The sequence below is a fragment of the Solea senegalensis genome, linkage group LG14, assembly GCF_019176455.1.
Source record: "Solea senegalensis isolate Sse05_10M linkage group LG14, IFAPA_SoseM_1, whole genome shotgun sequence".
NCBI classification, from domain to species: domain Eukaryota; kingdom Metazoa; phylum Chordata; class Actinopteri; order Pleuronectiformes; family Soleidae; genus Solea; species Solea senegalensis.
This window is the reverse complement of record NC_058034.1, coordinates 13,177,448-13,203,790: the sequence shown is the minus strand read 5'-3', so window position 1 is coordinate 13,203,790 and position 26,343 is coordinate 13,177,448. Positions and strand designations below refer to the sequence as shown.

At 38.1% G+C, this 26,343-nt stretch overlaps 4 protein-coding genes across 6 annotated transcripts in view; 1 reads left to right on the top strand and 3 right to left on the bottom strand.

Moving 5' to 3' along the window:
* usp13 (ubiquitin specific peptidase 13) overlaps positions 1-7,900 on the bottom strand; it is a 39,811-nt gene extending 31,911 nt beyond the window's left edge. For all 3 annotated transcript variants that reach the window (XM_044043532.1, XM_044043533.1, XM_044043534.1), the window contains exons 1-5: positions 7,508-7,900; positions 5,198-5,323; positions 3,264-3,324; positions 1,020-1,141; positions 233-375 (exon numbers count right to left, since the gene is read on the bottom strand). In XM_044043532.1, the coding sequence (XP_043899467.1) occupies positions 233-375; positions 1,020-1,141; positions 3,264-3,324; positions 5,198-5,323; positions 7,508-7,618 (563 nt within the window). In that variant the 5' untranslated portion in view covers positions 7,619-7,900. The remainder of the gene's footprint in view (positions 1-232; positions 376-1,019; positions 1,142-3,263; positions 3,325-5,197; positions 5,324-7,507) is intronic.
* Positions 7,901-10,117: 2,217 nt separating this feature from the next.
* Positions 10,118-13,779, bottom strand: ndufb5 (NADH:ubiquinone oxidoreductase subunit B5). Its single transcript, XM_044043364.1, has 6 exons — positions 13,631-13,779; positions 12,904-12,986; positions 12,156-12,222; positions 12,019-12,080; positions 11,462-11,568; positions 10,118-10,326 (listed from the first exon to the last, which is right to left on the bottom strand). Exons 1-6 carry the CDS (start codon positions 13,746-13,748, stop codon positions 10,206-10,208), a joined length of 558 nt encoding a protein of 185 aa, XP_043899299.1. The 5' UTR covers positions 13,749-13,779; the 3' UTR covers positions 10,118-10,205.
* Positions 13,780-14,416: 637 nt separating this feature from the next.
* mrpl47 (mitochondrial ribosomal protein L47) lies at positions 14,417-17,172 on the top strand. Its single transcript, XM_044043731.1, has 7 exons — positions 14,417-14,565; positions 15,450-15,598; positions 15,874-15,934; positions 16,010-16,106; positions 16,237-16,367; positions 16,584-16,679; positions 16,773-17,172. Exons 1-7 carry the CDS (start codon positions 14,429-14,431, stop codon positions 16,882-16,884), a joined length of 783 nt encoding a protein of 260 aa, XP_043899666.1. The 5' UTR covers positions 14,417-14,428; the 3' UTR covers positions 16,885-17,172.
* A 105-nt stretch (positions 17,173-17,277) lies between these two features.
* actl6a (actin-like 6A) lies at positions 17,278-26,299 on the bottom strand. Its single transcript, XM_044043729.1, has 14 exons — positions 26,126-26,299; positions 24,929-25,005; positions 22,958-23,132; positions 21,661-21,761; positions 21,348-21,445; positions 21,111-21,205; positions 20,442-20,548; positions 19,931-20,020; positions 19,739-19,800; positions 19,155-19,269; positions 18,888-18,968; positions 18,497-18,592; positions 18,303-18,389; positions 17,278-17,881 (listed from the first exon to the last, which is right to left on the bottom strand). The coding sequence occupies exons 1-14, from the start codon at positions 26,148-26,150 to the stop codon at positions 17,801-17,803; spliced, it is 1,290 nt and encodes a 429-aa protein (XP_043899664.1). The 5' UTR covers positions 26,151-26,299; the 3' UTR covers positions 17,278-17,800.
* Between the last annotated feature and the right edge of the window lie 44 nt (positions 26,300-26,343).

Sequence of the window (26,343 nt, the reverse complement as noted above, 5' to 3'; positions counted from 1 at the left end):
AGGGCTCATTCAACCATTCATATGTTCAGGTAACTACGTTAGTTATATTCCATTTCTGCCAAATGGAAATAATTTCACCTCAGTCTTTCTTAGACTTATGAAAGCATTCAAACACTAAACCTCCATCAAGGCCATTCAACATCCCATAGTGTCAAAACACTAAAAAGTTGAAAGATCTAATAATTTCTTCTTGGCTGAGGTAGATATAATTCCTCCTGAATGTCTGTCCTACCTGGGTGGGATTCTGACCCCATTATCAAGCTGTCGGAGGCTCCTGGCATGTCTGGACACCTGGATCTCCTCCTCCCATGATTCAGGCTCTTGCTTTTTGTAAGCTGATGGTGAATTGAGCACTGCATCACAGGCAATAGTGACCTGGGCATCAGAGAGAGCAGAGGCATCGTCAACCTCATAGTGAGAATGGGTGGGGTCATGTTGAAAATCTATATAAAACGGTTTCCAAAACAAATTCACCAACTGTGCACAAAAAAAGGAAAAAGAAAACACGAGAGAAGCGGCATAGGAGACAGTAGCAGCCCAAGAACAAACCATGCAAAACACTCAAAAATAAGGTGTTCTCCAAAAATAATCAAATTTATATGCAGACACACACATATATAGAACGGAGAAAATAAAACTAAACAAATGGCCATGCCAAGACCAAATAAGGCAAATACATTAGGACAGGTGTGAAACATCTCTTCTGTTCTCCATGCAAACAATAAAACAGACTCAAAGGTGACAAAGGCACCTTCTTGTGCACTGAGTGGCTCCCCACATGTTTCATTTTCGTTTTTGCAGGGAGAGTGAAATAGTTTGTAGTGTCCAATCGCTTAAAATAAAAATTGTTTGGTTTTCATAACTTAAAAGTAAAAGTGAAGGCAAGGCCATGTTTTATACCACAATGGCTCTAAGTCTTAGATAAAACTGTCTGTTTACTGTTGGGGAACCAGTGAGTGCACCATCAACCTCGACATGCACGGAAACACACGCAGCCTGTGCAGCACCAATTCACTGACCAGAGCCGGCAACTCCTCAATATTTGGTAAGGGAATCTCGAAGTGGTCTGGAAAAATGACGAGCTTGGCCTCATCCTCGTATTCATAGTCCTCCCCGTTAAAATCACGGTTTAGTTCTAAATCTTAAAGGGAGGAAGCAAACGTTCAGTGACTGCTGTTGAAAACAGACTTATAGAAATAATAATAATAATAATAACAATAAGGTATTAATATTAGTAGTAGGAGAATCATTATCAATTTTTCTTGGTTATTTTTATTTGTCCTTGAGTTGTTCCATCAGTCGATACCAGAACAGTCTACTGTTGCAGTGAATCCTTGAACCAGAAAATCAGTGGTTTTATTTTAATTTTTTACAGTAATGACAGGATGACTTAATCAAATGACCCAAACATGGTTCATGTGGAGTTATATAGAGTAAGGAGCATTATTAAAATATTTAGTTTTTTATGTGAATCTACTGACCTTTGATTTTTTTTGATAAATGAAGAAAATAGATTACAAACATGTATTTCTTCATGGACTGAACTGCTGCATATTTTATTAGCTAATTCTTTGGTTTACACAATGTCAAATAGTGAAAATTGTCCATCACACTTTCCCAAAAGGTGACTTTTATTATATTGTTCAATTATTAATTTAGTCATGGTCCAAAATCCTTAAATGTTGAAATTACTATACAAACATTAGTGAGTCTAACATATATATTTAAAAAAGTGATATTAATTCATTAATTCATTCATTCATTAATATATGAAGAATATATCAGTAATGAAAATTATTATTTCTGCTGAAGTTTATTTCCAGTAAAAGAAAGGGAATCATTAAAAAGAAAACCTATAAATAAATAAGTAGTCATAAATAAATAAATACATTTCATTCAGCTAATCACCTCATTGAGGAACATAATTTGAAGTGGAAAACATTTCTGTAATGGCAGATGGAGAGAGCCTTCTCTCCTAACTCTCCCTCTTAATATGGAACTGTTGGGACTCCACCCCAGCCTAAAGTCATGTAATGACTCATTAGAAACAGAATCATAGGTTATCTCTGACATTGTTATTGTGCACACTGATTTCATGGTAACCATGATCTGACGTAAGCAGCTAGCAGCTGGATTAGATCAGTGGACTGGTGTGGGGATGACGGTGGACAGGACACAGGACAATCCCTACGGTCACATCAAAGATCCAAAATGACAGAAACAATCGAGTTCTGTTCAGTTCAAGTCAATTTGACTCTCATAAATTCCTATCAGGGAGAGTTTTAATGGTATATCAGTTAAATCAAAGTCAATATAACTATGGGTGATAAGAAAGCCCTTCCAATACAAAGAGGTATTCCTCCGGCAGGGAAGGGGAGAGGGTGAGACAGAGGTACAGAGAGACACCTGGTCCTCTACGAGCAGCAGCGTCATAGCTGCAGTAGAAGTGTGTCAGCCTAGATGGGAGGTTGACAGGTGGTGGCAGCTGAGAGGAGGCGGCTCCACTGTAAACCAAGGAGGAGGAGGAACAGGAGGAGGAGGGGAGTGGGCCAGGCTTTGATTTAGAACAGTTACCAGCCACATATACAAATAAATGTGCTATATTTAGAGCACAGGGGGAGGAGGAGGAAGAGACGTCTCATCATGAGAAATATCTGACACTTTTGGGTAAAGGCCGGCTGGTGGGGCAGCTGGCGAGTCACCACGGTGTAACAAACAATAACACTCTCTAGCAATAGCCGTGGTTCTCTCGGCAGATAGATGCGTTTCTGACCACATAGAACACCTCTGGTCAAACATTAAAACACAAACTCAGTGCACAAAAAGTAAACAACCTTGTTTTTAACTGTGATGAGAATACTAATAAATGAAAGGTTTGATTTGAGAATGTTACATTTTGAAATTAAATGTATATTGTTTAATCTTTAACACTGCAGAATATGCGGTGTAGTTATATTTATGTAAAATCTTGATTGGCTGGTGGTGCAGTCAAACAACTCTACAACAGATATCTCACAAATCTCCATATTATCAAGGTAATAAAACTGAATAATTACAGTTAAAAGTAGGTACAACTTAAAACACTGAGGCAGATGTATTGTCAGTACAACCTAATAATGGACTATACAGTATGATGAGGAGGTTAAAGACCATTTAGCTGATACTTTGGTGTCTTTGCTGAAATCCGACTTCTCATTGTCATGTGTTTTACATTGTGGTGTACATAGTTCTTCTATTATTGCTTCTAAATGGCTTCCACTTACCTATAAACACTTTCCCGTTTCTCCGTCGGGGGATGGCACCTCCTGCAGCTCCTGTGGATTTCTGTAAGAAACAGCAAGAAAGAGGAATTTAACTGGATGAAAGAAGCTTCAATACGCTACCAACAGAAGAAATCCATATTCCCTATCAGGTTTGATGATTCTTATTGTAAAAAGCTGAGAATTCTACATTTAGTTACTGACAGTTGTCATTTTGTTAGAAATAGATGCTGGATGTTCCAGTTGCCAGATCAGGTTACAAGGCAAGGGGGAAAAACCCCTTCCATGGCAGGGTCATAATTAAAGAATGATAAACTGAAGTTGGGCAGCTTGATTTGTAAACCTGTACACAAATCATTAACAGTACATTTCATATCGTGTATTTGGGCTTGTCTATGCCTGTAGTGTGTGTCATCAAATAACTGACAAGCAACAAAACAACAAAGTGCCACTGACTGGTGTCTGTCCAGCCTGATCAGGTTCAGGTGACTGCTTCCCTTTTTACTTAGGATGGACAAGGACACAGTGGGCAGAAAGACAGAGAGACAGAGAATGCTGACACACTGGAGACTGAGACCAAGTGAACTCAGGGGGAAAAGCAGCAGACACAGGAGCCTGCAGAATGTGAGCAGCTGTTTCTGGCCAGATTCAGGCATGGAAATAGCAGCTCTTTACAAAGCAAAGCTTATCTGGGGGCAATTAGAACCAGTGAGAGAAATACAGCCGCAGCTAAAGCTGCCGTTTTTCAATATCAACTTTTATAACAAGAGGCTTGTTCTGAAATACATGTGCTTAGTTCAAATAAAAGCAAGGTTGCTTTTTAGATAGCTGGGGATATAAAATGATAGCAGAGACACATCTTAATAAAATGCAACACCAACACAAACTTCAAGAGACCACAGAGTTCAATCAGTAGCTCTGTGGTTCAACCTCAGCAAAAACAACATTACAAAAATATTTGTGGTGGAGTTGTTTTTCAGGAATGCATTACAGTGGGTTCCTGTCATTTTGTTTTCCCATATACCAACATAAACAGATATAGACACAGTGTGCTGCATTACATACATATTCAGTATAATAAAATTAAGTTTTCAAGTTACTGTTTAAACATCAGAAATTATTTTTGAAAACAATACTTTTAAGTTCCTAGAAAGCTCAATGCAATTCCATGCTAATTATTTTAAAAATATCTCACTTGACTATTTAGCCCAAGTGTAAAGGTCAAAGAAACTTAATATTTTCTTTTCAATATAAACGATGACCAAACATTTGTGCTGCATCAGTTTACTAGTCATCCAGAGTAAACAGCCACTAATGTTCAAAATGATAGCATCATGACATCACTCAGCTCTGTCTTTTCTATCTAAAGCACTTCAGTAGTCGAGTATGACAAATATATCCCTGTGAGTGAAAACAAATACAAAACACATTTTCTTATGAATCCGTCAGCGTTATAATGTCATTCTTTACAGACATAAGGAAGTGCTTATTTGTGTGCAGAATTAATAACTCATATGTGTATACAATAGTTACCATTTCAGAGTGTCATGTGGCATTTACATGTCACTTATAAACATGTAATATTGTGTTAAAAACTATCAAACACATTCTTATGAGGTGAAGTTTCTAATAACTCCAACTTGCTACATTTCCACATAAAATGTTGACATACTCTCAAATTGTAAAATAATTTTTTAATAAGTAATACAAATAAATAATAACCATAATAATAATCAGTTTTTACATATAACAACAGATTATTTTAATACCTTTTGGAATTAATACAAATTGTAAATGTTTATTGATAAGTGGCTGTAACCACTTTATCAAAAAGTATTGATTTTTTTCCCCCAATCACAATTACTCAATGTCTTTTGTGTTATTTATGCTTTTATTATGTGATGTGACAAGTATGGGACCAGCACTGGAAAACTCACCTCTTTCACATGCCGTTTGAGGTGCATGTAAACACTCTGTCCTGTTTTGCGATAATGTCTCTCCACATGTTCTCGTCCAAAGCCCAGGAATGTGTTCATACACACATACAGGCCTCCCTCAGACTCCTGCACACCAAAACAAACAGTGACAATGAAAAGCAGCACCATGTGAAGAGAAACTAACACAACAACAAGTGGAACGCATTGAAAATCTTCAAATATTGCACATAACATACACATTTTCCACACAACAATTAGCATATCTTCTTTTTAATTTTTATGCCCATAATTTGTATGCTGATTTATTCTAGTCTAATACAAGGAGGAAATAAAACATTTTAAAATCGTGCTGAGAGCAGCTCCTATTGTCATTAAAACATTTGAGTTATACAGACAGAGAGATAGTGTGCCACGGATTCTGTAGGCACATTTTCAAAAAGGATTTCTTTCTCAAGCAGCCTTTGTTGCATTTTGTAAAACAGCCAAATATCTGTTATAAAAAAAATTTGATAGTAGCATGCCTGCTACTAAAGCTCCTCATAATTACCAGTACACTATGATTATTCAAGCCTTACACATGCATGCTTTTTATTTCATTGTTTAGGAATCCATGACTCTACTCTTCTAACGCCACGCCACATAATTTTTCTACCTTATTCTATCTGAATGAGCCTGTTTGGTTTTCAGACTCCCATTCAAAAAACATCAGCATGTGAGTACTGGCTGACATTTAGAACATTTTCAAGTAAAAACCTTCATCTATGATTTCAATTGTTTTGATTTCACAAAAACAGCATTGTCTTGCTGCACTTACGTGTTGACTCACTGAGACGAAATACACAAAGAATGCACCTTCGAATTTTAACATATATTTGCAACAGGCCCTATGAACCCCCGTGATAAACCTTTAAGTGGCCCAGAGTGTCATACGAGCTTCAAGAGTGCAAGGATAAAAATAAACCAGTCCTCAGGCCAACATGATGAACTCCAGACAGCTGAGTCACCTTTAAAAACAGTGTCCGTGGATAAAGTGGGTTTATAGTGTAACAGTGTTTACAGATGGAAGAGGAAATGCTGATTAAACGTTTATATTCTGAGATTTAAAAACTGAAGAAATTCAGCAGTCAAGGAGATTCTACAAAATAATAAATATTTTTGACATTCCTTCATTTCACTCTCTCGTAATACTTTGATCATTTATTGTTTGATTGGAAATGAACAAAATAAAAATTCAGATATTGTGTGTTGTACCTGGTTGATATATATCATGATCACGGTCACTTTGCTAGTGTGCCGCAGACCCCCATTTTAAGAACCACTGGTCTAAGAGTAAAGTTCACAAATGAATACACTAGGGCTACGACCAACAATTATTTTCACACTCCATTAAACTGTCAATTACATTCTGATTATGGTCCAGAAAATGTTTCGGTGCTTTCAAATGTCTTGTTTTGTCCACAAACCAAAATTATTCAGTTTTAATGATTTGTGGTTGTGATTTAAGAAGCTATCAAAATAATCAATGAATCATCACAGCCCTAGAATACATCACTTCACAAAAACTATTAACTTAGTTAAGACAAAGTGGTGAATATTACACTTGGAGTCAGTTTCCTTTGAGAGCTACTGACAATCAAAATACCACAGGTTGTCTGTTTGCCATCAGGGCTGATGGAGGTAAATGCGAAGCTAAGGGAGGCAGGTGTTTGTCTTTGAACTGATTTAAATGTAACTGAAAGGTACTCTCCCTCCACAAAATGTAAACCCCTTAAGGTAATCAACTTCTTAATATGTACTTCCTTTCAAATTCTCTCTTTCACACACACGGGCTTGCACAGCTATTCTTCAGGACTTGACTTCCATTCCTTTGGACAGACTAACCAAAGTCATTAATGATAATCAGTTAATGCCAACATAACCACAATTGACCTCTGACCTCTCACTTTAACCAGAGCACAGAAATGCATTGATTCAGCCTCATTAGGACCAGGCTTTGGGCAGTAAGGTCAAACACGCACACTTGTTAGTCTCCCCCTAACCCAGACCAAATGCATTCTCCTGGCTCCTCACAATTATGTAAACCATCCCAACTACACGGCTAACCCCAACCCTTACCTTAACATAACCCTTAATCCTATCCTAACCCTAAAACCCCAAAAAAGTAATTTGGAATCCATGGTTTTAAAGCAAAATTTGTGCTCACAACCTAATAAAGACCTGTATGTACGTACACAGAGTGGGAGGGAGAGAGAGAGAGAGAGCAGGTAGTGTGTGTCGGTAGAAGTTAAGGAGTCAAGCAGAAAGACTTACAGGAGAGTCGAAGGAGAAGGCACACTCGCTTTTGAAAACCCTGTCTCCCGTCTTGGGGACTCTAATGGTGGGCATGTACGGGACCAGCAGCTCTCCCAGGTCTGCAGCCATCTTCGCATTCCCGCTAGTGGCACCACAGTGCTGCGGAGCCTCCGGAGCAGCGCTGTCACAGCAGAGGATGCTATTTTTAAAGCTCTCTGTCTCTACATTCCTCAGGTCAGGAGGATGTGACGCAGAAAAACATAAAAATAAAATGACATAAGGGAAGAGAGATGGGGGTTACGAGATGCTACAAGCTAAGATAGACAAGCTAGCAACAATCTGTTGTTGTTGTTTTAAAATAAAGCGTTGATAACACGGATGCTACTGCAGCTGCTGCTGCTGCTGTTGACGTTGCTGGTGACGCCGTTTGCTTTCTAGCAGGGCCCCGCCCACTTCTGAGGAGGATTCAAAGCAGCCACACTTTACTACAGCGCGTGTTTTCCTCCTGCAGCAGGAAGAGCATGTTTGTGTTTTACCAGTCTCAGAGCATCATTCTGCACTGACCCGCAGCAGCTGCTGTTGGTACAACAATAAACACTTCACAATGGGAGGATTGTAGACAGTACATTTTATATTTTAGCAGCATGTTGCGTTTATAACAATAAAAATAATATTCTTTATTTATAATGTGTTGTTCACCGTCAAATAAAACCAAACTAATCTAGCAGGAAAAAAAAACATTAAATAAAATTGGTCAAATAAATGAATATATGTATATGAAATTATCATAAAAACCAATAAAATAAAGTCCGAATTTAATAAAACAATGTAAAAGTAATTGGTGGAGTCATTTTTAACAAATTAGCTGAAATATAGGATTTTAATCTAATAACCACCACCCCACATATGTTATGATCTCAGGCCCTTTGTCCAAAAGTCGTGTCTGCACAGCTCTGCCATCAAGTGGACACTCCCAGTAACTGCAAAATTTAAAGTAACACATTAAACAAACCATTTTAAAGGTTTATGAAAACAAGCATGAGGTGTCTGCTGGCAGTCTGTGTGTGAGTGGTTCCTATGAAGCCCTCTGTAGCTGGCATGATCACACCACTGATGCAGGACCAGTCACCAGTAACAGCTTCTGCCTAGACCAGGGATCTGCAACTGGTATCAGAAGAGCCATTTTTGACCCGTCTCTACTCAAATATAATTCATATGGACCCTGGGGTCATGATAGTCTGGTCCAACTTCCTAATGCAAGGCTGGTGGGCCCCGTGCACAACAGCCATTTTGACAGATTAGAAATTCACAAACATAAATAGTCAAATTGATGATGGCTGAGTTCCATTTAGCTTCCTCAAAGCTCAAAATGACTGCTGTGTAAAGGGCCCATTGAACATAGTACAGGTGACTGTTTATAACGTTGTGGCTCATCAGTGTGTTTCTGATTGTCAAAGCCAGGAATGAAAGTTTTAAATCAGAATGTCAGGAAAAATCCAAATTAATTTTATGCATACACACAACTTGGAGCTCTGTGATAGATAAAATGCTAGTCACGACTGTTTTGATCATTGCTTATTGACAAGTGTTTACAATTAATTGGGACTTCCCCATTATCTGTTTAAGTTGGGCTTTTGCCCATGTATAAATCTGGGGGTGGGCCTCAGAACCTCTGAAGTTTGGGAAGACATTGGGGAGGTCTCATTCACAGCAGACTTGTACACCTGTGATTTTCCTAATGTGAACTGTCAAAATATCTGCCACTAGAAGACATATTTAAGAGCTAAATCTTGACATATATATATTCCTTTGTTTTCCTTTTGTCTGAACGATAAGTGTAGCTCTCATTCCTGATCAATCTTCTGAATTTGTAGTAGAACTAAACCAATTTGGGACTAAACAATACTGATTCAGGAAAAAAATCAAGAGATTAAAACATACTGTATACATGCATATGCAGGTTTGTGTTTGTATTGCACACGGCTAGGCAAGCTTCGATAAAAAGGTAGATGTGACAATATATGATCATTCAGAGGATTCAGAACTATGAATACTGACCATACTGAAGGCTGATACTCTTACAGTTCCTCATGGCATGGATTCAACAAAATGTTCCTGTGAGATTCTGTTCAAACTCGACACGATCTTACAAAATGTCTGCAGATTTGACAGCTGCTGTATCATTCCACCAATCTACCTCTAATGGATTTGCATCTAGTGACTGTGGTTTTAAACACCCTCTTCTGCCTGACATGGTGCTTTATGATGCTGGAAGTTGTCGTTAAGATCATTAAGGGATCCACATGGTCAGAAATAATGCTGGGACATAAAGACCATGGTAAGCTGGTAGTAAAAGGCCACAGTGTCTGGACTCTCTGGACCATGAATTTGTACCACTGACCTAAGATTTTCAGCCTCACCAGAAATCAGGACTCATCAGACGAGGCTACACTTTTACAGTCTTCCTCTGTCAAGCTCTGGTGAAGCTGTGCCACTGCGGGATTAGAGATTTGTATGGCAGCATAAAACACCCAGCAATGTAACGTCAAGAAAAGTTAAAATAACTGTAAACACAGGGTTAACACATTTTCCAGCATGCACTCTGTGTGGACATTACAAGATCAAATATCAGATTACATAGATATATTTTATTTACTCAAGATGGGAAAACATTTACAAGAAAAGAGATTCATCTGTATGATGTACACACAATGAACTAATTGTCAGGTGTTGACTTTGGGCTGTTGTCGATTAGCTCCTTGTCGACGGTATTCAAATGGAACCAGGGGCCGTCTCCCTTCATCCTCATCTGTCGACGCACTTCCTGGTGTTGCAATCTGTCGACGACAAACAGAAGTGAGTTCTCTCCACTCCAGCAGTATCACATAAAAATCACTTAATCAGGAGTGTTTAAGAATAAAGTCTAAAATACTGACATTTCATTATGTTGGTTATGTCACCATTCATGTCAATCCTTCTTTGTGTTCCAGTTTTTCAATTTCTGCTATGATCAAAGATTTCAATAATTTCTGTGTAACCAAGCACACCTATAGCTGGCTCTTTCATTTGCAGTACATTGTATTATCCTGATTGGTCAAGCATGTTTATTTATAACCATATCTGGATTGGGCTTTGGTTGAAACTAAAGATAAGTATTTTTCCCAAAAATTAGATGTATCAAATCCTGCGAAAAGAAGACAATTTCCCCGGGAATACTGTAACATACTTTTACATCAACTAATCTCAGGTCAATTCAGACAACACTGAATGCAACAAAGACACATTTTTTGTGTTATTGGGTGTAACTTGTCCTCTGAAAAGCAAACCCTTAAAAAAGCAATATTTCACAGATTTTCATTATGCAAGTCTTTCTGTTACATTAAGTCTATTCTACGGCTGTTCAGATTGTGTGAGTTGGCAAGCCTGCAAATGACATTTCCTTATTAAGGTAGAACAGGCATATTTCTCGTGCTTAATAAAATGAAAGTAGTTCAATTAAATGAAAGAAAAACTGCCCATAAATATGTACAACAGAGGAGCATGCCTGAGCTTTTTATTGCCTTGTCTTAATAAGCCAAGTTGTGTTTTACTGGTGCTTGGTGCCTGATTGGATTTCTCAGGAATCATCATATCTCAAGATTAAGCCCTAGTTGAAACAATCAAGAGGGGAACACAAATAGTTTGGTCAGAGAGTTGGAGATAAAACATCTACATGGGTCATGACTACCGATGACATGGAGCATTGAAAGGAATATTGAGCAGGTATATTGATGCAGGCATTTCATTCTAAAGTTAGAACAGTGCATTTTATGGTTTGAAAATTACAGTGGCGCCAATGTAAGTGTCAATGTAGTTATGTCTTTGGTGGAAGTTAGAGATGTATTTTTTTCCCACAGCACCACAACAGCCTTCGAGACTTCACACATGACCAGATGAGATGCTCCAGCAGAACACACTGGTACCGACACTAACCTCATGTCTGCCTTCTCTTTCTCGATTTGGATTGCTGCCATCGCCTTTTCATAGTTCTTCACTGGAGAATCACAGAAGTTCCGTGCAACCCACCTGGTGATGGGGTGCTACAATGACACATCAACACACTTTTAATTAATTACAATGCATTGATGCAAACAGAAAATAGGACAATCAACAACATCACCATTAGTCTAATCATGGAATGTACACATTGCAGTGCAGTATCAAGCAATGTAATGACAGTCTTGCCTTGAAGTCATTTGTGACTGCGATTGTAACATTTGTTATACAATATATTTGCATGGCTTCTTCTGCGAACTAAATAATATTACAGAATTTTTATCAATTTTACAGTTAAGCAATCACATGTTATCATTTTTAAAATATCAATGCATGCATGGCAGGGCAGGGCTTTAAAATAGCCAGAATCACAAAAGCAACATTTTCACCTGCAGCCTTTTTAAATGATGGCACTGCATCCTAAGCTTAGTGACAGTTCACAGTGGCACAGAAAAGATTCTGAATGAATTAATGACATTAAGCAAGCCACATACCTTATAGTACTCCCAGTACTCAGGTTCGTAGTCCTCAGGAATTTCGGCCAGCTCTGCCTCACCTTTACAACACAATCCAAACATTATCAACTGATCCAAACAAAGCACCAAAACATGCACCAAACTTTCTCACTTACCAATGAAAACGTTCACAAATGTGATAACGACAGCCACAGGAACTCCAGTAAGGAGGATGTAGTATTGCTGGAAACACATGAGGAAAAAAATAATACAAGACTATTTCTGCCAGGTTTTTGTTTTATTTGTTTGCACTTCTAGATTTCAGGAACCACAAGCAGAAGAGTCAATGTTATACCTCCACATAGTCTCCACATAATGTTTATAATCCATCCATCGCCAACTGCTTTAATATCCACATGAGTGTCTATTTTTATTCTAGTGGTGATCATGATGCAAGTGAAATTGTACGTATGCATTAATCGAGAAATCAAGAATCATAAAACTTCTCCCTGTGTGTGTTAGTTTCTTCCCACAGTCCAAAACACATAGTGTTTAATTGGATACTCTAAATTAACCTTAGGTATGAATGTGAGAGTGGATGGTTGTTCGTCTCTGTATGATGGCCCTACAATGGACTCGTGATCTGTCCAGGGTGTACCCCGTCTTTCGCCTTATCAGCTGGGATAAGCTCCAGCCCCCCGCAATCCTCATGTGGAGGTTAACGTGGTAGGATGGATAAAACGAATGAATGAAAAATAGAAAGCTTGTGAGCACACAAACACGCTCTGAAGTGATGTCATGTGGATGTAAAATAATAGGTGGGGCTTCAGAAATACAAATTCTTACAACAACTACCTCTTAAGGGAGGCTTTTATTTCATTAAATGCTGAGACTGCGATTATTAACATAAGTTACAGTACTTACCAATAAGCGCAGAAATCTCTTGTCATAGTATTCAGAGGGCTTGATGACAAACGTTTTCTTTCCATGACTCCAACGTAGAGCCACTGTAAAACAAGGTACACTATTAACATGCTGAGACCTGAGTACGATTCTGCTTGTTGATATATAATAGTTCCGAACATATGGCCATTATGTTTAACTAAAATTCACATTGTGCCCCATTATGTGTACATCACTGTATGATCACACATATTATTTCTAGGGTGTCACCCTCCTTGCATTATTGTTACACTGGTATGGGATACAAATGCACGTGATACAAATCACTCCTGTTTTTAGAATTGTATGGTAACATGTTTAATGCACATCCTCCTGGGTCTAATCTTTTGGAATGGAACTCACACATATTTACTGAACCATGTAGTATTTCAATGTATATGTTAAAGAATTTGGATGTGGCTAATACATTTAAATAAAGTTTTAATATTTTGAATCCGACTTATGTGTGGCATGGAATTGCAAACAATGATAAGTTATCGTTCAGACGAAATAAAACAAATGAAATACATGTTATCAAACACCAGTAGCTCCAATGAAAGGGTGTTGTATCCTTTGTTGACAGACGTGTAGACGTTACCAGCTAGCTTACGTTGTCAAAGCTAGCCAGTCCCGGCACAAGGTCATTAGAAGAAATGATTACGGTTAGGGTCAAAAGTCTACGTTTCAAAATGGCCAGTGTGTCTCTTACCTTTATCCGTCCGGGGGACTGTTCTGGTGAGTAGGTTTGCCGCAGTGTTTCCAGATCTTAGAGGACTCAGTCTGGCTGCAAAGGCAGCAGCAGACCTGAGAACACTCATACCCACCATCGCTACTGTGGGAAGTAAAGCGCAGGCGCAGCAACACGAGCGCTGAGCGTGTGACAACTAGCGATCAAAGAACACGTGAAGCCAAAACCGCCATTTTCAATGAGGGCAAAGGAGGATGACAGTGAAGTTAGCCTCAGATTCGAAAAGTAAGAGCCCTGAAAACGCATACACAAATATGTCTCTTTCTGCATTCAAGATATAAACTACAGACACAAATTTTTGAAATCATATCCATTGAGAAATATTCGTATTTATGAAAAAGATGTGGTTCATCAACGTGGTTACTAAAGTTGACTTTTGAAGTTCCAAACGGAAACTAGCTTCAACCTTAACGTTAGAGTAGATGAGAGTTTAATTTTATGATTTAGTAGCTACTGTTGCTAACATTGTGACATACATTTTCCTGTTTTACAACCGTTGTTTATGTGTCTGTAATTTTTCTGTTGTATTCTTATCAATTTCTAACCTTCCGCATTGTCTATATTTTGTTACACTTTGTGTGTTTTTATTTATTTACTGTAAAGCACTTATGGAAAGCGCTATACAAATAAATGTATTAGTATTGCTATTATTTATGATATATCAATCATGTAACAACAACAATAATAATAATAACAAAAATATATATTTAAAAGGTAGAGAAATGCATTTTGGGTATTGTGGGCGGGACTACTGTAAACATGGCGGCGTCCTCATCAGCAGGACGCGTTTTGACTCTTTGCAAGCAGTTTCAAAATGTGATGAGGATATGTTCAGCGGTAAAGACTCAGCAGCACTGTGCCGTTAATGCGACCCAATACCTGAATCGAATTTACAGGTAAGGAGAAGCCGTTTTAGTACTAAATTGATATCGATGTTGTCTGTTTAAATGAAGAGACAGTAACGTCACCGCGCGGACGGACCGTTCAGGACTCATCTTTAAAAGTAAAGTGTGAATAAAACGACAGTCCCTCCCGTTTAAAGTGGACACCAGAGGCCACCTGCCGTTTTTGTGGTTTATCCGCTCTTGGACTTACATATTCATTAATTCAGTCAGTCAGGCCTGTGTCATGTTTATTATGTTTTAGATTTCAGTGTGTCTTTGGGATAAACTTGATGTCCTTCATAATGTTTTGATGATATAACTCACTAAATGAGAACAGGGAGTCACAGTTTGAAGAGTAATCCAGTCCAACATTATATTATTTGAAATTCAATGTTTGTTTGCTTTTCAACACAAAGGTCACAAGTAAATAATTAAATCTTTATTCATAAACTACTTTTATAAGTGTTACAAAATGCTGTGTGGTGCATAAAAACAACAATATACTAGAGCAAATTAGATTAAACAGAAAAAGCTGGGAAGGCTAGTTTGTAAGTATGTAGCATAAGTGCATTATTACAATAATTATTTATATTTTAACCTCTCACCACTATATTTATAGTTTATTGTTCATGTATTTAATCAATTCTATGTATTTGTTCAACTAATGTTAACTAATGTTTGAATGTTTAACTAGTGTTTGAATATTTTCCAGGTTTGTAATCAAGATCTTTCCATTTTCCTGCTGCCCTTATAGAAATAACGTTGAACCTAATGACCTAGGATCTTCTTAATTTAGAAGAAAACATGCCTGCCTGTTATATTTACTGTGTTAATATTCAAATCTGTTTCAATTCCCCATAAGTCCTGACAGACTATTTATTTTGTGTGTCTTCCAGGGAAAAGTCTACACTTGCTGCCCTTTCTTGGTGCAGTCCAACAAGCTCTTTGAGTCAGTACCGAGCTCTGCACACAACCATCAGCAGAAGAGGACTGGAAGAGTTTTTTGACCTCCCTGAGAACTGGGGAGAGACCAATGTGAAGTCAGGTGAAGCACTGAAGCATTCAGAAAACTTTGGCCTCCACTTTGAATATTCAGACATTTTTAATTTTAGATCATTTTAATATGTTAATATGTACCTAGTTGTGTGTGTAGATCAGCTTCATAATGATAAGAAGAGGTTTTTGTAAAGTCTCAATCTCAATGTTAAGTAAGTTATATTCATGAGCACCTAATAAAAGATATTAAACACTGTAGCACAGTTGTAGTTGCAAGGAATTCCTGATGATGGCTTTTCATTGTTTCCACTGATTATTTTGTAGGTGCTCCATGGACTGCAAAACATCTGAGAACTAAGAGCAATGAGGATTTACATAAACTCTGGTAAGAACTGCAGAGATTATTGTACAACTGCATAAAGATGTATCTGCTGTGAGCAATGCTCTCCTCCTGTCTCAGGTATGTGCTGCTGAAAGAAAGGAACATGCTGCTGACAATTCAGCAGGAAGCAAAAAGGCAAAGGGTTCAGATGCCAAGTCCAGAAAGGTTAAGGAAGGTATGACCCTCAACAGACACGAATGTCGCTGTAGAAATGATAAATAACATTTGACAAATCTAATTCGGTAGCAGGGTATCATGCGTTGTGGTGGTTTTCGTATGAATGATATAAATCTTCATCTTCCTAGATTGAACGTTCCATGATCCGGTTGGAGACAGTGGTCACTGAGAGAGAGACGGCTTTGCGTCTGCTGCAGACAGGACAGGAAAAAGGCCGACCAGGCGCCTGGAGGAGGAATCTTTTTGGGCATGTCTACTGGTGAGGACCACTTCTCTATATAAATGTGTCATGTCGTGCATACATAGATAAGGATTTCACTCTTTTCTTTCTCCTTTTTTTGTGCATATTTATTGACCATTCTGAATTTTGAGTAAACTGACATTCAGTCAGTGATCTATAAGCTGTATCCTATAATGGGCCATGCTATGGAAAGTGGTGGTGGTGTCACTTAAACATTTTTTCTCTTTCTGTCAGGTATCGATTCAAAGAGTATGCAATTCCTTGGTACATGAATAAAAGATATAAGCGAAAGAAGTTCTACACACCAAAGTTTGTCCAACCACACATGAGGTAAGTTGCAGTCTGACTTGTTTAAGTTTTAAGAAGAAAGGTGTTTGGAAAATGTGACCCCAACCCCGAGTTATGTTCTTTTCCATTTTTCAGACTGCGTTGGGAGAATAGCCTCCGGAATAGGATCAGGAGAGCAAACTTGAAGAAGCAAAAAGAGGCCAAACTGAGGGAGAAATTCCCTCAAATGAAGGTCTCTTCATTATGAAATTACAGGCTCTCATTGTACAACTGTCACATGTTTCAAGAAAAAATGTCCTTTCCTCTTCTTATTGATAAGTATATACATGGCAGTCTGAGTCATGGCAATTAAAATAACCGAGTGTCTTGTCATCTTTATCTGCGTTTAGATTTATTTGTCCAGCTGTTTGGTTGGTACTACAGGATAAATTATGCTATGCCCTAAAAACACACCAGATAGTGTGGGGAGGATTTTAGTTATTGTTGAGTATCATGTGACCTTGGATAATCTTTCAAATAAAATATTCATTACCCACTTGTCTGTACATATAAAATTGTTTCCTGTTAAAAGAAAAACCCACTTAATAAATATTTAACAAAAAGGTTTTTTTTTTCCAAATACTATGTAGCCAAGCAAAAGTGAAAATTAAATACAAATTTATTCGAGTTGACACATGAAGCACAGGCATGAACTGGCTGCCTTTGACAAGTTTACTTACTACATAGAAAAAGGCGTATGGACAAAAAACATTTTTTACCCCAAACTAAGGTTGATTTTCCTAAAAGTAGTTTACTGTGTTCTGCAAAAACCTTGCACATGTTATGTGCCCTTTCCCCCCCCCCCGTGACCAATAACTGAACTTCAATACACATCGAGCTAAAACTGACCGACTGCAAGGTGTCCACAAAACAGCAACAACCAAATGTTAAGAAGACAAACCAACTGTAATGACATAAACAGAAATAAACATTTCTTCACTGTGACACAGTTTATATTGTGGATGTTTGCCGATGATGCTTTCCACAATAAATCATGGATCAACTCAGTAATAAAATGAAATCATACAAATGAAGTGAACTTCCATCAGTGTTCCTGAGTCTGGGGTCAACTCTGTAGGACTGATAATGTTGAGCTTATGGCAAAGAAAGTAACAGGAGAACGATCAAGGGCACTTCCTGTCCACACACTGCTTTCCTCCCTCCTCATACTCCTGTTTGGAAATCCACATCTGCTGGAAGGTTCCCTATCAGAATGAAAAAGCAAGGTTTAATTTGAGCAAATCATTGCAATCAGAATAGAAGTAGCAAGTGTCAGGAGTAAAAACTAACATCTGTAGAACAAGCACTATATTAAAACAAGGGTGGATGTGTGAACTTAAAGTTCTCTTATTTTGCCATCACTTTTAATTTAATTTGGGTTCAAAATAACCTACATGTACACATGTTCATAAATCTATAAAGAAGTTGCCTTATTTCTTTAATCAACTACTAACATTCAAGAGGCTTCTTCAGTTCAGTATAAGTTTAACTTAACTCAAGCAAGTCCAGTCGCCTGCAGCTAACTACAGAAGATGACCATTACATGGATGACTGAGAACCTTCCCAGACATATTTTGTATGTACCTTTAAATATTGATACATTCTAATAATTAACTGTGTCCTTACAAGTGATGCCAGGATGGAGCCTCCTATCCAGGCACTGAAGCGGCGCTCCACTGTTGTGTTGTTGGCTATCAGCTTCAGCCTCATGCTCTGCCAAACACAGAAAAACATGTTAAGCCATATAAAAGTAACTGCAGAATGATAAAACAGCAGGATAGTATTTTCTCTAAACCAAAAGTGGTATTACTGCAACTCACCGGGGGAGTTTTCTGGGAGAGTTCTCTGTTCAAACGGTCAGTGAAGCCTTGGATGAGCGTGTTTCCTCCTGTCACCACCACACTGCCATATAAACCCTAAAATGCACCAAAGGAGAGTCTCTTTTAAAGATAGAAAAAGTAATATCTGAAGAGCAACACAGACACAGCTCTGCTCTAGTTTTCTAATATTGCCAAATGTTTTTCTATTACCAGAGAGGTACCCAAATGACTCTATAAAACATGTCCAAATCACTTTTGTTTATACACTCTGTACACTCTTGGTAAATAAAAATGCAAAAATTATTTTAAATGAAGTCATTGTAAATTCATTCTCATTATGAAAAGATCAGTAAAACATAGTTGAGTCTCCATGAAACATCATGATATTCACCGGCCGGATGTCAATGTCACACATTCCCACACTGGTTGTCACCACGTGGCCAACTCCCAACATGGTGTTTCCAGACAATCCCTGAAGAGATCAGAATAAACACACACATTACAAGACACTCTCAAATGACTCACATTTGGAAACTTAACAGCTTTCATAACACTGCTGGCTGTTTTATTTGGCGCAATATCCAGTGATAGATTACGTTTGGCTGTGGCTGCTCGATTAGCTTCACAGGCTGAAGGAGCATGCAGAGCAAGCACCAACCTTTGCATTAGAGGGATCAAATAAACCCTCTGGGATCTTCAGCCTCTCAGCACCAAAGTCACAGTTGTAGCCGTTGGGCAGCTCATAGTGCACTGTTGGCATCTGTGCAGCCACCCTGTGAAAGACACGCAGAGATATCTTTTAGTTACTTCTTTACGGGTTAAATATTTTAACACGTCATAAGACTGTTGATTATTAAGTCCACCTGGTCATTCAAGCCAAAGAAAAAAGTGACAGGCAGATGAAACATCCACACGTCACGGCTAAATGATGTATTATGTAACATTTTAGCATTAATCCAGCCAACAACGACATTAATGTACTATAATATTTCAGTAATAGCATATTATTTCCAAACTAATATCCAGGTTATAGCTTGGAAATAGCTAGGAATATTTGTATTCAAGGTAATCATCCAGTGCATTTCATTTTTGCATAGACTGGGAAGTTCCCAGTGGGAACCATGTGGAGTAACATTGGTATGTGAGAAATTATGGCTCTAAGGGTTTTAGGTCATCAACCGCAGCCAGCCTTTTCTTAAGTCATCTCGTGGAGTGACTTGAATATGTTGAAAACTCTCTTACTGTTCATCGTATGGAGAGTCTGACACCTGCAGCACAGACGCCTGGAAATCCTGGATCACACACTGCAACCATAAAGACAAATTTTATCATTTACATAAATGTAAAATATGTTTCAAGACTCGATCATTATACCAATCTTAGCACAAATCATTTGCAGATATTGGATTGAATTCAGAAGAGTTCACTGCTTACATTACACATGTAGTTGTGCCATGAGCGGGTAACCTGAGGTAACTTCTCCTTTTTCTTCCAGCTGGCTGGGGATCCCTCCCGCACTGGATCCTGTGAGGACACAAACACACTGTAAAAGACTGCTGTGATCACAATCAGAATATATTAAAATAATATCAAAATATCAAAATTAACCCGTTTTTAGGCAGGAAATAAAGTGAATAACATGATGTTTGCTCATAACATGCATGAATATGTTTGTTCAGACAAAAGTATAAAACTTCTAATAGACGGTGAGTTAATGTTAGGGCAGTGTATTGGCAAGAATCTGGTGGTACGATACATATCCCATTACAGGGGTTGTGATATATTGGGAATATATAAGCGAGGTAGTATATAGTGATTTTTAACACCCCAGAATTGTCTATTAAGAAAAAGTAATACTGGTACATGCATTAGTAACAATTTTCAGTTTTCCGTTCCATTCCACCTCTTTGTACTGACATATTTTAAGAATTAAAATGTGTTTCACCTTTGACGAAATCATATAAGGAGGGACTATTTCGGCACTCATCTCTTGGAACAGCTCCCTGCACTGCATGCTCATGAAGTCTCCAGCCAGGGGCGACTTGACAATACCTGCCAGAGAGAATGAAAAACTTAGGAGTCAGACTGGAAAGGAACACAATCAACCTATACCATGTTAACTTAGTATACAACAATAATAAAAAAAACCTCTCTGTTGCTTGCACAGCCTGATGCACTGTGACCATAATTGTGCTTCTCTGACATACTGTACAAAGGGGCTGGAGTTACATAACATTTACAATCCTCATCTTTCAGGGAACACTCCACTTGTCCAACAATTCCAAATCCATGACACCCTAACTGATGCTTGTATTAACTGAGCATTTGTAGTAGCAGCAGGCTTCATTAGTCTTGGGTGTTTGGCTCAATCAGTATGGCGGCATAAATCACAAGGAAAATGCACATGTGTCAATGAAGGGTGCAGCACTACACCCCCCCCCCCACAAAGTGTTGTATTCCCTCCCTGTATGTCAGCCACACCCAACGTGTATACTAATGAATGATTTGTGTTTAGAGGTCTGTAGAGGTCATCGTTGTCCAAAGCACATTGAGTAAGTTTCCCTTCAAATCGAGTTGCTACTGACTTGATGTGTTTTGGAGGTTGAAGGTTTACCTTGCTGCAGGACGTAACCGTCATGTACTGGAATGGCAGTAGTATGTGTGGCTCCGCTGTCAAGGACTAAACCTGTAGACCGGCCATTTGCAAAGCTTGGGAACGCAGAGTAAAGGAAATTCAATGCTGTTCATCATGCAACAGTTACATTGTAGGTTTAGGGAAACGACCAGAGTTTAACAGAAAAGACTATTCAATCATCATTCTTTCTGGATCAAGTGAAGCAGTTAAGGATACGCAGAGAGAACAGCTGATTTGCAGAGGAAGAAGGCAGGAATGTTGTAATGTTCAAACATCAGCTCTGTTAGTTTCTCTCGTTTCGCTCTTGTGTTCCACTGTAGGCACAAAACAGAAGTTCAACCACTCACAAAATATCACTGTCATTGTTGCCACAAACATTTCTCAACAAGGTGATAAAGACCACAAACAGTCTACATTGATCTCTATGGATGGTGGACTTTCTAACCCTCTCCTCAACAATCTCTAAAAAAAAGACATCATAAAGATCACCGGCTGGTAATCAACAAACACATAACAAAAGTTAACTCACTGAAGCTTCGGACATAAGCACTGGATGCAGGCTTGGTTCCGACTTGAAGTGCATCTTGTAGGTGTGATCCAAAATAGCCTGGAAACTGTCCCAGTCCTCAACTGTAAACAGAGCAGAAGGAAACACCAGTGAAGTTACTGCTGATTGGCCACTTTAACAGTTATTAAAACATGAGATAATCATAATGTTTTTTAGATTCCATATCTATTTTTTGGAACTGGTGTGCAGATACTGCTAACATAACTACAGTAAATATTCTTCACACACACACACACACACGCACACACACACACAAAAACCCCAGCGTCACAAAAAACGTGGCTTCCATTATCGGTGCTGGGTCAGATGGTGGAGAAACTGGAGCGATGATGAGCTTTTTAGATAATAATTTCTTCCAGGTCGGCACTCTAGGGGAGCGTGTGGTCCCATAATGCTGTTCTACTGCAATTAGGATGGGTGTCACATTTGTCTCTAAATAGCCTCACTGTCAAACACCATTGAACCAGATTCGGAAGAGCATCATTAGCTAGGTCAGTGCACCAGATCACTTGATGATTTGTCTGAGGTGACAAATCAAACACGTCTGCCAAATACATAATTTGTTACCAATAACTAGCAAAGAATTTCAATTTATTATTATACTGTGAATGTTTGGAGGAAAATTCAATAAAAAAAAAATTATTTTAATACACATACACACAGGGAAAAAGCATAGACCATGGGGTCGTAACGATGACTAAATAAGCGAACAACAAAGTAATAACTGTTTTAACTCTATCAACAATTTTGATAACGATTAACATCACATCAAAAATAAAAGCCAAATATCCTGTATCAACTGCACTGATTTCAAGATGTATCAAAGTTTTTCAGAAAAATTGCAATTGGATATTTCTTTTCATAATGGCAACACTAAATGGGAGAGCTGATGACTTGGTCTTAAATAATCTCATTAATATTCATGCTTAGCAGCACTCAACGATATATTAGTTATGGTTCTGACAAGTTCATCTACAAAGTCAATTATGACATGAATCAAGCAGACGGGGATATATAAATATTAATAGCTCAGTTCATGTCACAGACCATGATGTCATACCCTGACACATAAATGAATGTTCATTTACAACACACATAAATGCTTAAAATATCCCATCGTTTTACATTATAAAACAAGCTCTTCCTATGCTTGATACTTGTGTCCACTCATGGATGACATTGCAGCAAATAAATAAATGTCGTCTTTGGATTTTAAGTAAAGCTAAAGAAAAACCATAAACATCAACCAAACACTCACTCATGCCATTCTTGAGCGGAGACATGACCTCCATGTTCTCTCTGGGTACCCTCAGCTGGTTGGTATCGATGTAATAGGTGGTACCACTCTGCTTGCCCTTGTCACCATCCGTCTCCATGGGTGTGCTGCCATCCTCTCGGTCAAGAGTCACACCTATAACCGTCGGGAAGTCGGCCTGGACAACACAGGGCACACAGTAAGGTACACTGCCACACACCCTCTTTTACCACTCAGTGATTAACTGTGCTGCTCATTTGGATTACTGTCCTTGTCCCAGTATACAAGTGGGGGAATTGGTCGGTCCAAAAAAATTAATAGCTTGAATTTCTCCATAATTATTTTGCGGTTGTCCTATTCTTCTGTTTACTGGCCTCACTTATCACTTCTATTATGTTATCAGTTTTTATTCGGACTGACACAAAGAGTATCATACTTGCAATATGGCTATTGCAAGTAGAGCTGAAACGATTATTCGATTATTAATCAATTACTAAACTAATCGACAACTATTTTGATAATTTCGATTTGAAGTTTTTTCATGATTAAAACAAGATTTCCGATTGTTTACACTTCTTACATGTGAATATTTTCCTCATTTCTTTGCTCTGGATAACAAAGAAATCATTAAAAGTCAATCATTTTGGTTTGTGGACAAAACAAGACATTTGAGAACGTCATCATTTCCATGTTTGACGAACACCGATCAACATTTTTAAGGTTTTCTGATATTTTATGGACCAAATGATGAATCGATTAATCGAGAAAATAATCGACAGATTAATCGAGAAAATAATCGACAGATTAATCGATTATGAAATAATCATTAATTGCAGCTCTAATTGCAAGTTCATCCAAATCCAAAATTGTGTGTGAATAAATTCCCATTTTTGTGAAACACTGAGTGTGTGAAGTGGAAGCAATGATCATCTCACTATGAGAACTGTGAACTATTTGGAAATACTAAACTGTCCCCAACTTATTCATCAAACAGTGTGGCTTATATTTGGCAGTACATCATACAAAAACAGAAAGGTTTGTGTTTTGTAAGTGTGCAGAGTTTGAATCCTACATGTCATGATTCCTGTGAAAAGGTTGGTTACAAAACTGGGTTCTGTCATACTCACATACTAGAATTGGACTCACTGTATACTGAGCCACGTTAAAGGCAATTCTGACATGGCCGAAATAGAGTTTTTCTGATTCTATTGCTGTTCTATTTTTCGTGCTAAACGTTCTATACGTTTTAATCACGTGTGTTAGTATATTATATAAATAAAGTCTGGGGTTAGGGTTCATTGATGGATTGATAGAGATATAACACAGGTCAGAGGTGTCAAACTTGCAAAACGCCACTTAATATCACATTATAATGCAAGCATGAGCTGCGACCTCCTCTTCCTTTAAACAGACAGACAGAATATAATATATATATAATATAATATAGTACTAACTATATTTGCATTACATTCAGCATTACAGTTTATACATAAGCTTGTTAAGTGTTTTGTCCATGTTGTCATTTTCTTTGGCTTTTGATATTAATAGATTTCTTTTTGCATCATAAATATGTTTTTATTGTGAAGTATGCATTATTCAAAACCAAACAAAGTATTTAACTTTTATGTCTGTGAAATATCATCATGAATATCTTAAGCAACCGGCCCCCTCTTGACGAAGCTAGATGCCCATTGGCCCCCAGTTCAACTGAGTAAAGTGTGCAGAGGGACATTAATCCATCTTCCATATATGGCTTATCCAAGTAATGCTTGCACAATCAAGATCTTCACCTAAAGCACAGGTAAATTCCAAACCAAGCAAGTATTCCAGAATGATCTGAACCCAATTAATGTTGTCTGTCTCCAGGGTGACAGACCTCATTTCTTGACATTGGCTTACCCCTAGAGGGTAGATGGAAGATACAGAGAGGAAGGAAAGACAGAGTTAATTAGGTTGTTTGAGTGATCCACTTACTTTGGGACAATCTTCTCCCGCATAGCCAGCTCTTACAGAATAAGAGCCTATGTCGAACACCAAAGCTCCGACCTCATCTAAGAAAATGAGAAGTGTTGTGAATATGATTAAAACAGTAAATTTAGCAATCATTAAAATAACTACTGGTATGAACAATACCAGTAGCAATACCAGTTGCTCTTGCAGCCAATGTGCATCAGTGTGAAATGTTGTCATTTTGTGTTTCAAAACCTCCATCAAGAAGTTTTCTTGGGATGTTATGAGGAAATTATTTAAAATTGTCGGTGGTGATCCTGAGATACAGGAGATTCAGGACATTTTAGAAAATAAATGTTAAGCTTGTGACACAGCGGTTTGCACTCTCTGAGAGCTTTTTCCTGTCCAATTAAATATATTATTCATTGTCAGTGAGTGCACTGTTAGATTAATTTCATCTAACATCGAGGTGCTTATATATAGACATACAGGCATTGGTGTATTGGCATAAGACGGTAATATAATACTCGACACACCTTTCATAACATTTGAAACATCTACTGATATTGATATGGGGACAGAGAGTAAACTCTGAAACTACAGATTCATCAGCTGATGTGTCAAACAATGTGGCAAAAGCTTCAAAACACAAAGGTTTACACGGAGTGTAAACCAGGATACTTACTGGAGGAAATATTACCATTAATTATCACACAGGTCTGTATGACCTACTGTATTAATTTAGTGATATTGCAAAAATCCTACTTTAACCTATTTTAAGTGTGTAATGCAACTGTCATTATAACCTGTAAAGGTAGGTTACATGCCACCCCTTGGATAAATTAGATCCTTATAATCATTTATGGCAAGTTCTGTGAGACCTACATTTTACACAAACAAGGTGATGCGTTCAAGAGCTCGGTAAGCCCACTTTCATTCATTTTCTTGCTAGTTAGGTAGCGGCACTGAGGTTGGTTTACATTATTGTTGTATTAACAAATGAAGCTACAAGACACCAGACTTCGTGCAATGAAAAAATAACGTAGTTGGAAATTATTACTCTGGAAAACGAAATGAAGCGCGTATATTTAATTACTTTACCACCGTCTACATGTTAGCCCTGCTAACTTAGCTAGTTAGCAACAACGCTGGCTAAAGCTACAGTGCAGAAGAACGTGGACAACAGCACGGTTTTATTTTTAATCATAAGATCTCACTCACCGCCTCCATACACTCCGCCACTCATCCTATAAACGATCACAATAGCAACTTTTCAGTGTAAGTGGTTACGGTAGAAGTAGAGCCGCTGAACGGTTAATCACAACAAAGGGGATCCGCTAGCATGGGTCAATCTGGCGAAGCAGGCGCCACACTGTGTTGAGCCCGCTGTCCAATCAGAACACAGCATAGTGGCACTACTTCCGCCAGACGCACATCTG